This window comes from Equus caballus, chromosome 26 (assembly GCF_041296265.1).
Source record: "Equus caballus isolate H_3958 breed thoroughbred chromosome 26, TB-T2T, whole genome shotgun sequence".
In the NCBI taxonomy this organism is placed as follows: Eukaryota; Metazoa; Chordata; class Mammalia; order Perissodactyla; family Equidae; genus Equus; species Equus caballus.
The window spans coordinates 34,810,679-34,823,139 of record NC_091709.1 but is presented as its reverse complement, the minus strand read 5'-3'; the positions used below and the strand labels follow the sequence as shown (position 1 = coordinate 34,823,139).

Sequence of the window (12,461 nt, the reverse complement as noted above, 5' to 3'; positions counted from 1 at the left end):
TGCTATGTAAATGGAATCACGGAATTTTAAAGGATTGCATGTGTATCGGGGATTTTTTGGGGGGACAGGCAATGGGTAAGGTAATAACGATGGAAGTTTAAGCCTCCAGATGACTTTTACTTTATTGCTTAATTTTATATGATCTTGATTGAAGTTAATATACTTTTACACAGGCTTAGATTCAGAATTAAAGCACATATAAACAGCCATATTAATTCTCTCTTAAACCTATCTTTACTTACCTCTTCTTTCAGAAAGAAGAATGGTAGGTAATCCTGACCTCAAGGGACAGGCCTGGAGCAGTATGACTGGAGGAGCAGGTCATAATGGTACTTTGCCCCTGAAGGGCTGCTTGGAACTCACAGAAGCATAGATAAAAGTATCAGCTTGCATTTGGTTCATACAAACTTATGAAAGTCAAAGTGAAATGTAAGAAACGATCTACTAATATAAAAATTAAGGCATAGAGGTTGACAATTTGTGAATTGTGAACATTGGCATTTTGACGTTTTTAATGAAAGCCAATTTATTAGATTTTGCCTTTCTTTTGAGGTCAAACATAAAGAACATGGAATTTGGAGTCAAATCTCTGTTACTATAGAGCTGTGCGATTTTGACCAAATTACTTAATTATTTTTAAATCTCAGAACTGTAGCATTGTCTTCTATAAAGTGAGAATAATGATAATAATAATACTAGTCTTGCCTAACAATGATAAACATATACACACATACAATATATATGCACACATATGCACATACAATTTCAAAGCCACTGAATTTAATTAGAGGACAAAACATATATTTTGGTCTATGTAAGCTTATGAGTCATATGAGAGATATGTTTTCAGGAGAATAGGGGTGATAAAAATGAAGCCAATTTTATTCCAGGCTCATGATTAACTAGAGATAAACCCTGGATGAGAGCAAATTAAAAAGAGACTTCCTAACAAAATTGTAGTGCCTAGTAAAATGAGCTCATTTGAAGCAAATTGTTAAGTGACTGAGTAGGCAGACTCAGTGTTTCCCACCCACTCCTGACTGCATGTGATGTCTGAGACTGGGGAACATTCAGCCCTGCAGAACCTCTCCAGGGCCCCTCGTCCTCACATATATCTTAGGACTCATTGATGCTTTCACATCCTAAACACCATGAGTTGCTACTGCTATGGAAGTTCCTGCGGGGGGTGTGGATACAGCTCTGGCTATGGCTATGTTCGTGGATGAAGGCGTTCCCAAGAACTGGGGTATGGCTGTGGATACGACTGTGACTGAGGCCATATGGGTCAATCTCTGGTTCTGGCTGTGGTTACCATGGATACCATTCGTTTTGCTACAGGAAATGCTATTTCTCCTGCTGTTAGCTAAAGGATAAAATTCCAATTGTTTTCTGAAATGCAACCCTTACATCTCATGGTTTCTTTCTATGCTGTGGCCATGGCCATGAGCATCAGTGCTGCACATTGAGGTAAATCAGGTTTCTGCTGAAATGCTTCTTTGAATCTGTCAAGTCTGTGTCATCAATATTACTTTGTCATCAATGACTACAGGTTTTGTAACTTCCTTTTTTTTGTTTTTAATTTTTTTTATGCTTCCCTGTGACTTCATTGGTTTTCCAAACATTTTTCTTCAGTAATTTCCTTAGTCATTACTCGCACCTAAAATAACAAAAACACACACTCGTATATGCATACGGACAGAAATAAGAATAGCGTTTACTGGGAATGAAACTAGTAATGTCTTGTAGAATGGATTGGAAGAGGAAGAGATATGATTCTAGGAGAATTCAGGGAAGATGTGATATGGACCTAAATTGAGCATTGGCACCAATGAAAGGAAAGAAGTGATAGATTTCTGAACCCATCTGGAGGGAAAATCTCCAAACTCTGGCCATGAGGAGATGTCTAAGGAAGAGAAACTTAGTAGATATGTATCTTACCATATCTAGACTTGTGAGGAAGGAAGTAACATGGGTTATCAAAACATATTTAAAGTCTTATGTGGCAACAGGGTTTTATTTGCTTCTTGTATCCCAGAGATCACAGTTGGAACCAAAGAATAATAGTTACAGGTAGAATGACTTCTAAATGTAAGACATCTTTCCAATAACTATAGCTGTGAGAGTCAAATTATGTATTCTATGGGAATTCATGTGATGAAAGGTGCCCAACCACTGGCAATGCAGGAGCATCAGCACAGTGAGAACTGCAGGATAGGTGGTGACCCAGTGTACATCTGGCCGTGAGATTTTGTGAACTGTTCATTAGAAATAGCTCAGAAGTGTTGAGCCTGATTGGCAGAGAAAACGATCTTGGTACTCACAGAGACAAGAAAGTAAAGGAGGATATTCTCTCTCTTTGATTTGTGTCTTCAGTATTTATAGCAGGAGTAGAGACTGTGGATGAAGGGTAGTCACCAGAGTGTTGTAGAAAAATAGGAAGAATACCATGGCTGGTATGAATTTAAATCATTCTTTCTTCAAATAAAATCAGGTCTTCTGGATATTCAGCAGTGTAGAAATGAGTTGTTATCCAATTTAGAGGCTAAGAGAGGAAAAGCTTGTGTTATGGTAGATGTTGTGGACAATTTATCTATCTATCTATCTATCCATCCATCTATCATCTATCTATCTATCTGTCCATCTATCTATCTATCCATCTATCTATCTAAATGGGCCTGGTTCTCAACAAATTCATAATCTCATGTAGGAGTAATATAATGAGATTAAAATTAGAAAGAGATTATTTTTACAGTGATATGTTATTGGAATTATAAAATACAGAGGGGTTATTTAGTGGTCTAAGAGTGATGAAAGAGTTTCAAGAAGAGGGGGCACTTGGGTTGTGGCCTGAGGCATGAATAGGAATTGGATAGTAAGATAGGAGAGTGAGACAATATGTCTCTGTGTGCATTTATGACCTCTGCTGGGAGAGCTGTAATCACTAACCAGATCTGGAGGGTAATTTCCTGTCTTTCCCTACTCTCATAAGAGAATCTAGAGAGTAGCACATACCTCCTCCATGAGCAGGAGATGGCCGGGCCAGGAGGAACATATGCCAACGAGCCCAGCAGCAGAAGACTAAGGAGACTTGGCTCTGACACTCATCCACTGTGTGACTTCAGGCTAGAGACTTGATTGCTCTGAGCCTCAGCTTCTTTCTCCAAACGCTTGTTTGTCAAGTATCTGCTCTATTCATTTCACAAGGTTGTGAGAATAAATTGAGAGAATATGTGTAAAGACACTTTACAAAATACAGTGAATATGGACTGGTTAGAAGAGATTTTTTCATCGTCTAATGAAAGTTTAGACTATAAAATTACTTGGGATTGGAAGCTAGAAAAAAATGTTATACCATAAGGGGGAAATTTATGTATGTCCCAAATTGTGAGAATGTCTAGAACATATTTCACGTGGAGATTAAGGATTTACTAGTTAATAAATCTTTGATCTTGGCTAAATCTCTTATTATAAAAGGACACTTAATCAAGCTATGGAAAAAGACACAGCCCTAAAAATACATTTCTACTATGGACTGATCTTTTGACTTTTCTGGAATTTCAAAAGAATCACATCGACTTTTTCTATGATATGTACTTAAATATGTTCCTAAGTGATATGCTTTATAAATACAACATAACGTCATCCTCTAATTGCTGAACTTGAAAATATGCACACCATATCCAATGACATAATGCTGACATTGTATTTTTGGTAACAAATTACTATACAAAATGGCTCAGTCAGGTCATTAAAAGGCCACAAAGAGAGTAATTTATTTTCTGAGGAGCTTTGCTTTTTCATCATAAAAATGTTTTTAATTAGAGCATATATATGTATAAATAGAATAATCTCCTTTAAACTACAAAGTTATTACATTAAATTCAGACAAAGTCAGCATTTCAGTACAAGTAAATATGAATATTTGAAAAGCTATTGGATGAGAATTTAAAACTATGGTGTAAGATAAATGAGATGAAGGGAATAAAATTTATTGAGTACAATTCCTGCCCCAAAGCACTGAATAGGCATGAAACATGTGAAAAACACTTATGTAAAATGCTTAGACCCAATTTTAGAAAGAAGAAAGTAGTGTTCAGAGAATTTAAGCATATATGCAAATATCTTATAGCTTATATGTGGTATCCAAATGTGTGAACACGTGTTTGCTTTAATCCATCCATTTTTTATTGGAGAAATATTGATTGAGTGCAAATTGTGTGTCAGGCACTGTACTCAGAGCTGGTGATTCAGGGATGCACATAATGGAGATTGTTCCTGCCTTTATGGACCAGTATCCAGGGACCTGAATGGAAAGGCATTAGAAATAATGCAATATAGGTAGAAGACTTTTTCAATAATTCAGGGGTACTATGGCCTGAAAGTAGGTGTTGGCAATAGCATTGAAAAGCAAAGTGTCTATTCCAGGGAATTTTTGAGGTAGATTTTATAGTTTTAAATTTCAAGGATGACAGAAAAGGAAAGACATTAAAGGAAAAGAAAAATTAGGATGGGGATATATTTTCTTTCTTTCTTTCTTTTTTTTTTTTTTAAAGATTGGCACCTGAGTTAACATCTGTTGCGACTCTTCTTCTTCTTCTTTTTCTTCTCCTCAAAGCTCCCTGAGTATATAGTTGCATATTCTAGTTGCAGGTCCTTCTAGTTGTGCTATGTGGGATGCCACCTCAGCTGGCTTGATGAGTGGTGCCACGTCTGCACCCAGGATCCAAAACTGCGAAACCCTGGGCCACCGAAGCAGAGCACTCATAACCACTCTGCCCGGGGGATATATTTTCTGTATGCTTATTGTTAGTGATGAAACATAGCAGAGTGATCAGATTAGACCTGTGACCAAAATCAGAAAAAAAAAAAATAGGTAGAATGATTTATCACCTGAAGGAAAAATGTCTACTAATGAGCTCTCTCAGAAAATGAATTTGGTAGGTTTGTGAAGACCCCTGTTGAAGTCATCTAAAAAAGCAGTAGATCTCCCCTCATTCCTTTGCCGTTGAAATTTCAGTATCCAGTAGAAGGAATGATCTTCTTGGGTTTATACTCCTTTCCAACTTAGATTTCATGGTTGTTACAGTAAAAAATAATTTAAATTTTGGAGTCTGTCTTATTCTCAAAGTGGTGATTTAAGCAAAACCTAGACAAGTAAGACAAGCAAAAAAATCCCCCCTAAACAAACAAATGAAATCGGCACTTTTTTGTGACTGCATGTTTGGTGATAGAAAAGTCAGATATTTGGTATAGAGTGAGAAGAAAGGCTATATTTGGATTTATAAACTTACAGGCATAGAAGTTTATTTATAGATGCATAGCTGTTAGCCAGAATTTCTAGATCTCAGCACTATTGACATTTTGGAACAGATGTTTCTTTGTTGTTGAGGGTTGTTCTGTGCCCTGTAGAATCAGCAGCATCCTTGGTTTCTACCACTAGATGCCAAGATCATCTCCCAGCCCCAAAGTCTTGACAATTGAAAATGTCTCTGGACAGTGTCAACTGTCTCCAAGAGTCCAAGAGGGTGAAATCACCGCCAGCTGAGAACTACTGACATAGCTGTGTTGATAGTTTCATTGTTTCTGTCTTTCCTGTAGTGCAGAAAGAAGATGAGCCCTAAAGTAGACGCTGTGAAAAAGCAGGGTGGCCCTGAGAGGAACACTAGAACTCCTTCTTTTGGGGAGTCTCTTTATGCATGCAGATGCTTGATCCTGGGACAAGAACCACGTGTGATCTCTCTTTGCAACCTTACAGTTCCCAGGACAGCACCTTGCCTGTGGCGTGTGCTTAGTGTCTGTGGAATTCAGCTGAGTTGCTGAAGAAATGCCTAGAAAGCAAAGCAATCGACAAAATGTATAAGTATGTGTTATCATTTTAAGACTATAAGTGAAGATGAGAAAATTCTATTAGGAAAATAATGGATTCTGGGTAGTTAAAATGAAAACAACATATTTTTATTGGAAGAGGGGATGCAGTTAAATGGATTTGTGGTCCCATTCTTTGGATTAAATGAGGTATTAGAATTCCAAAAGTAGATTTTATGGCTATAGACTTTCTGGGACACTAGAAAGCTGGGAGGGCGTATTGATTACGGAAACCAGGGCACTGGGGCCCTGACATTGTTTCTATACCCATGAGAAAGGTGTTTGTTTCAAAACCATTCATCTTTAGAGTTTATAAATCTTCTCTTAAATGGAAGTTCATAGAGTTTAAGTGTAAGTCCTTCCAAGATGCTGATGTAAATACACGTGGAAAAGGAAGCAGTAGAGTGGGGTTTTTCTCATTACTTGATTCCAGTGGGACCTTACTGCATGAAAAGTGCTATTGGCAGTGGTGTACCCCATGGAAGAACCAAGGTGAGAGGGAAAAGGCAGGGCAAGGCATGATGCCCAGCTCCACATAGCACTTCCATTTCTCCTAAGTTCTAAGGCTTTTCCAAAATATCAAGAGGTGGAGCAGATGTCTTTATGATCACTTCCCAATAATCTAACCCACGTAGATCATTGCAAGGAAAACCACTCATGATAAAAGTTTGAGAAATTCTGGTAGGTGATGTTGAACCCTAGTCTACTCTATTATGGATGTGGATAAATTTTCTAATCTTTTAGTGATAGGAATGCAAAGTTGAAGTTCATTGAAAAATATATTTTTTCCATTAATTCTTTGCTTATCCCAAGCCATTTTTAGCATATGAGAAGGCTATGTTGCAGCGGAGTGCTGAGTTGCATTGCACATGGAATTTTGCAATTGAGGTAATATATGGACAGTATTGAGGTTATACACATATAATATATATATATTTTATATATATATAAAATATAACTATATATATTGGACCTGAGATATATATATATATATATCAAATGCTAATTACAGGTATCTGTATCAGGTTTTGATAATGGGTATCAGTTTTACTTTTGGGCACATGATTCTATTGAGACAATTCTTTGGCAGGGAAAATTTAAATGATGTTCTTTAAATAAAACTAGAGTTTTCAAAATAATGAGCTCATTTTCAGCAAACCGTTATTGAATGTTAACAGTGACTGGCTCATAAAAGAGTTTTTAATATATTTTTTGAGTAAGTCAGAGTATGCTCTGGTATGCTCTGCCAATTACTGACAGTATATAAAGGTCCCGGAGAAGTTGAAGACACAGACACTTCAGAAACCTCCTCTTGCAACCCGTCTGAATTCTCTTCTCCTGACAACATGTGTTGCAACTACTATGGCAACTCCTGTGGCTATGGCTGCACATATGACTATGGCTGTGGGTTTGGCCCCCATTATGGCTGCAGTTATGGGACCGGCTATGGCTGTGGCTATGGCTGTGGCTATGGCCCCCATTATGGCTGCAGTTATGGGACTGGATATGGCTGTGGTTATGGAACCAGATATGGCTGTAGTTATGGCTCCAGCTATGGCTGTGGATACGGCTCTGGCTCTGGCTACTGCGGGTACAGGCCATTTTGCTATAGAAGATATTATTCTTCTTGCTGCTAGAACATCCCTATCCAAACCTTGTTTGCTTCTGAGATGACATGTCTAAAGATAATGTTCACCCAGGGATCTGTACCCCATGATTTCTAGATTCAAGAAATTACATGCTTTGCAGAGGCTTTGACCTCCAACTACCCGTTTTTAGAACGGTATCTTAGTGGTCCGAGGCTCTGAGGTGTCATCTGACTATTTTCCAAATGTTAGCCTTCACTCCCTTAATCCGAAATTCTCCGTTATGCCTGTGTTGATGATCCTAACATCCTACAGTGTGGCAAATCATTTATTCTCAATAAAAATGATGCTTTGTTTCTAACAAATCTCTGTGTACTTTCTTGTGAATTACTTCTTTTCTGAGGTGTTATGGCTCCTCTTGAAAACTGGGTTGACAACGTGTTGCCTGAACCTTGGGAGCTTCTTTGATATCATACAAGCATTTCTTCTTATACCTGCATCATAAACTACGCCTCCTTCATCTGTTTCTCATATTCCACATGCTCAGATACCCACATACTCAGGCAAAATTCACACAGGATTTCAGAACCGTGCCTTGGAAATCATACTGGAGTCTAGAATGGAGCTGGAGGGGAAAGGAGAGGAGGATTGACACCTATTCAGGAGGTCATGACAAAAATCCCAAGGAGAAGCGATGTGGCCTGAGTGCTTAAAGTAGTAACACAATGCAAGAGAAAGTTTCCAGGGTCAAAGAGAAATTACAAGCAGACTCAGGTGTTAAGCATAAAGAATACAAACCTAAAGAAAGGAAAAGTTAGAAGAATAGTCTTCTATCATATCATCTGTATTTGATGGAAATACGTGTGGATTTGCAAATACTGAGGTAGTGGAAATTGATGTGAGCCACTTAACCGATAAGTACTTTTGACTCTTTTGGACAGGGAACCATTCTAGACACTGAAGGCACAGTAGGAAAATTATTGACAAATTTCCTCCTCTCAGAGTGTTTACATTGTGGTAGGTGAAGATAAAAAAAGCCAAGTAAGAATTAAGATAAATTCAGACAAATTGCTGCGGAGGAAATAAAACAGCCTAAGGGAAAGAGAATAGGGGTTGAAGTTTTAGAGAGAGAGTTCAGGAAGGTGTTTTGAGGTTGTGACAAATGAGCTGATACCAGTTGCAAAGAAGACCAGCGGGGACATCAGCAGCATAAACAGGGAAGAGAAGTTCATTAGCTTTCAAGTATGATCAGGTGGTGCCACATTTTCCAGTGGAAAGGAGCAAGGTCTAGGGGTCAGCCTGGTCGCACAGTGGTTAAGTTCTCACGTTCCCCTTTGGCAGCCTGGGGTTTGCTGGTGCGGATCCCAGGCATGGACCTAGGCACCGCTTATCAAACCATAGAAGAAGATGGGCACGGATGTTAGCTCAGGCCCAGTTTTCCTCAGCAAAAAGAGGAGGATTGGTGGCAAATGTTAGCTCAGTGCTAATCTTCCTCAAAACAAAACAAAACAGCGAGGTCTAGTGCCTTAATGGGGCTCTCTTTGGCTGGGGAAGACATAAGGATGGAATTAAATATTCCAGTCAATTTTCTGAGTTGGAGAGCCTGCGACTTTCTTGGGTTCTGACTTTAGTGTCCTTTCCTTTTCTGAACTTCCAGAACTCTAACACTTAGATCCTACCACAGAAAAAGCCTTTCAGACTAAGTTCTAACCAGCAATGATAAATGTGTCACTGTCTTAGCTTCATGACAGGGGTCGCGGTACACAGTCTGACCCTGAGGTCCCTGGAGCTAGAATACCCCACAAAGTGGCCAATTCTAAGGAAGATGGCCCTGTCATCAAAGTGAGCCCTGAAGTGAGGCTATTCCCAGGATACAATTTGTCTAACTGGTGAAGAAACAGGGGTTCTTTCAAGGGCAGGACAGTGTTCACAGCTGGAACTTTCGTAAGTCAGATCTGAGGACTGAGTGTGGTCTGAGTAACTCTGAGGTTAGCCTTACAAATAGGGGAAGGGAATTCTTATCATCACAGCTCTTTAAAAATCTAATTTATTGTTTCATTATGTTTCTTGTCATAAAAGGCATTCTGAGAAATGTAAGAATATTATTTATTAGGCATGTATAAGATAGCATGCATGCAGTAAAGTGTCTATCATTTATTAGGCATGTGCAAGATAATTTATATATCAAGAAAATGGTCTTCACAAACTAACGCCTAGCATATCTTCAAAATCTGACAAGTGGTGACTCTCGTAGTCAAAGAAAATTTGAGACTTTCAGTTTGAATGAAATGAGAAACTGGCGGTAATCTATCTAGATATCTTATAGCTTATAAATGGCACACCAACATTTAAACATATTTTTATTTAATCCATCTATATTTTATTGGCAAAATAGTGATTGTAAATCATGTGCCAGGCACTGAACTCAGAGCTGGTTATTTGGAGATGCACAAAATAAAGACTGTTTCCACTGTTATGGATCAGTATCTAGAGATCTGAATTGAAAAGTAGTAGAAATAATGCAATAAGATAAAATACTTATTCAATAATCCAGGGGTATTGGGGCCTGAAAGTGGGTATTGGTAGTAGTATTAAACAGTAAAGTGTCTATGCCAGGGAATTTGTAGGAACAGAATTTATAGTTTTGAATTTCAGGGAGGATGGAAAAAGAGAGAAAACAAAGGGAAAAAGAATCGGAATGGAGATGTGTTTTCTGTATGCTTATTGTTAAGGATGAAACATAACTGTGATCAGATTAGATGAGTGACCAATATCAGAAGAAAATAGGTAGGAAGATTAACTGTCTGCTAAGGAAATTGCTGAGAAAATGAAATTGACAGGTTTGTAAATCTCTATTAAAGCATTTAATAAAGTAGTGTATTGCCGCTCATTCCTTTGTAGTTGAAATTCAAGTATCTAGTAGAAGGAATGATCATCCTGAGTTTATATTCCCTTCCAACATGGACTCATAGTTGTTAAAGTAAAAAAAAAATTAGGTTTGGAGTCAGCCTGATTCTGAAAATGGTGATTTAATTAAAACCTAGAGAATTAAGATAAGCAAAAAAAATCCCCCCCCACTAGATAAACAAACAAACAAAAACACTTTCTTTGACTGCACATTTGGTGATGGAAAGGTCGGAGGTTTGGGATAGAATGAAAGGAAAGGGCATGTTTGGATTGAGACACCTATAGATAGAAGAGCTTATTTATAGAGGCAGAGCTATAAGCCAAGGTTTCCAGATGTCAGCGCTACGACATTTGACCAAGATGTTTCCTGGTTGTTGGGAGCTGTTCTGTGCCTTAGAGAATTAGCATCATCCCTGTTTTCTACCACAAGAAGCTAGTAGGTATCAGACAGTAGGTAGCTGAGTGGGAGAAGCCTGGCAAGAAGTTGCAATGATTCAAGAAAGGAGATGGGAATACTTCCTTCCCTATGGGGAAAGGTAGACATTTTGGGAAAGAATAGAGAGCAAAAGGGCAAAATTTTCCTACAATCTGCCAAAACCTAGTTGTGTGAGGTAGCTATTTAATAATAGGAGGGTTTGAAAATGGGTATCAGTTTTACTTTCAGGCACATGATTCTATTGAGATAATTCTTTGGCAGAGTAAATGTAAACGATGCTCTTTAAATGAAACTGGAGTCTCCAAAATAATGAGCTCATTTTAAGCAAACCATTGTTAATGATTGTCGACAGCAACTGGCACATACGAGTTGTTTACATATTTTGTGGCTAAGTCAGGGATGAATGGTATGCTCTGCCAATTACTGACAGTATGTAAAGGTCCTGGAGAAGCGGAAGACACACATACTTCAGAAACCTCCTCTTGCAACCCGTCTGAATTCTCTTCTCCTGACAACATGTGTTGCAACTACTATGGCAACTCCTGTGGCTATGGCTGCACATATGGCTATGGCTGTGGATTTGGCCCCCATTATGGCTGTGGGTATGGCTCTGGTTATGGCTGTGGCTATGGAACCGGATACTGCCATGGATATGGTTCCTACTATGGCTGTGGATATGGCTCTGGCTCTGGCTACTGTGGCTACAGGCCATTTTGCTATAGAAGATGTTACTCTTCTTGCTGCTAGAACATCCCTATCAAAGGCTCATTTGCTCCTGAAATGGCGTATCTAAAGATAATGCTGATTCATGGATCTGGACTCCATGATTTCTAAACCCAAGAAATTACAACTTGAAAAAGGCTTTGACCTCCAATTACCCATTTTTAGAATGGCATCATTGTGGCCTGAGCCTCTGAGGTGTCGTCTGACTATTCTCCAAATATTAGCATTACGTCCTTAGTCTGGGGTTCTCTGTTATGACTGTGTTGATGATCCTAACATCCTACAGTTGGCCAAATCACTTATTCTCAATAAAAATGGTTCTTTGTTTCTAAGAAATCTCTGTATCCTTGCCTGTCAATTACTCCTTTTATGAGATGTTATGGCCTCTCTTGAAATTTGGCTAAAAATAGCTTGCCTGAATTTGGAGTTTTCTTTGATACAGTACAAGCATTTCTTCTTATACCTGCATCATAAATGATGTCTTCTTCACCTATTTCTCATATTCCACTTGCTCAGACACTCACTTACCCAAGAACACTCATACAGTATTTCAGAATTGTGCTGAAATCGCATTGCGTCTAGATGGGGCACAAGGGGAAAGAAGAGAAGTAATGACATATCCTCAAGAGAGTAAGTCAAAAGTCCCAGAGAGAAAAGGTGTGGCCTGAAAGCTTAGGGGATTAATGGAAGGGAGAACATTTTTCCAGGGTTATTGAGAAATTAAAGCAAACTCAGGTGTTAAGCACATGAAGAAGAAAAACTTAAGGAAAGAATGTTAGAATAGTAGTATTCTACATGTCATCTGCATTAAATGGAAGTTCAAATACATATGCATATATTGAGGTTTTGGAAACTGATTTGAATCACTTAATTGATAAATATTTTGGAAAGGAAATCATCCCTGATACTGAAGACACAGTAGGAAAATTATACGCATCTTTCCT

The 12,461-nt window shown here is 38.4% G+C and overlaps 2 protein-coding genes across 2 annotated transcripts; both read left to right on the top strand.

Moving 5' to 3' along the window:
* Positions 1–7,160: 7,160 nt before the first annotated feature.
* LOC111770741 (keratin-associated protein 21-1-like) lies at positions 7,161–7,804 on the top strand. Its single transcript, XM_023629870.2, has one exon. It carries the CDS (start codon positions 7,212–7,214, stop codon positions 7,500–7,502), a length of 291 nt encoding a protein of 96 aa, XP_023485638.2. The 5' UTR covers positions 7,161–7,211; the 3' UTR covers positions 7,503–7,804.
* A 3,455-nt stretch (positions 7,805–11,259) lies between these two features.
* LOC111770835 (keratin-associated protein 21-1-like) lies at positions 11,260–11,847 on the top strand. Its single transcript, XM_023630252.2, has one exon. It carries the CDS (start codon positions 11,311–11,313, stop codon positions 11,539–11,541), a length of 231 nt encoding a protein of 76 aa, XP_023486020.2. The 5' UTR covers positions 11,260–11,310; the 3' UTR covers positions 11,542–11,847.
* The last annotated feature ends 614 nt before the right edge of the window (positions 11,848–12,461 follow it).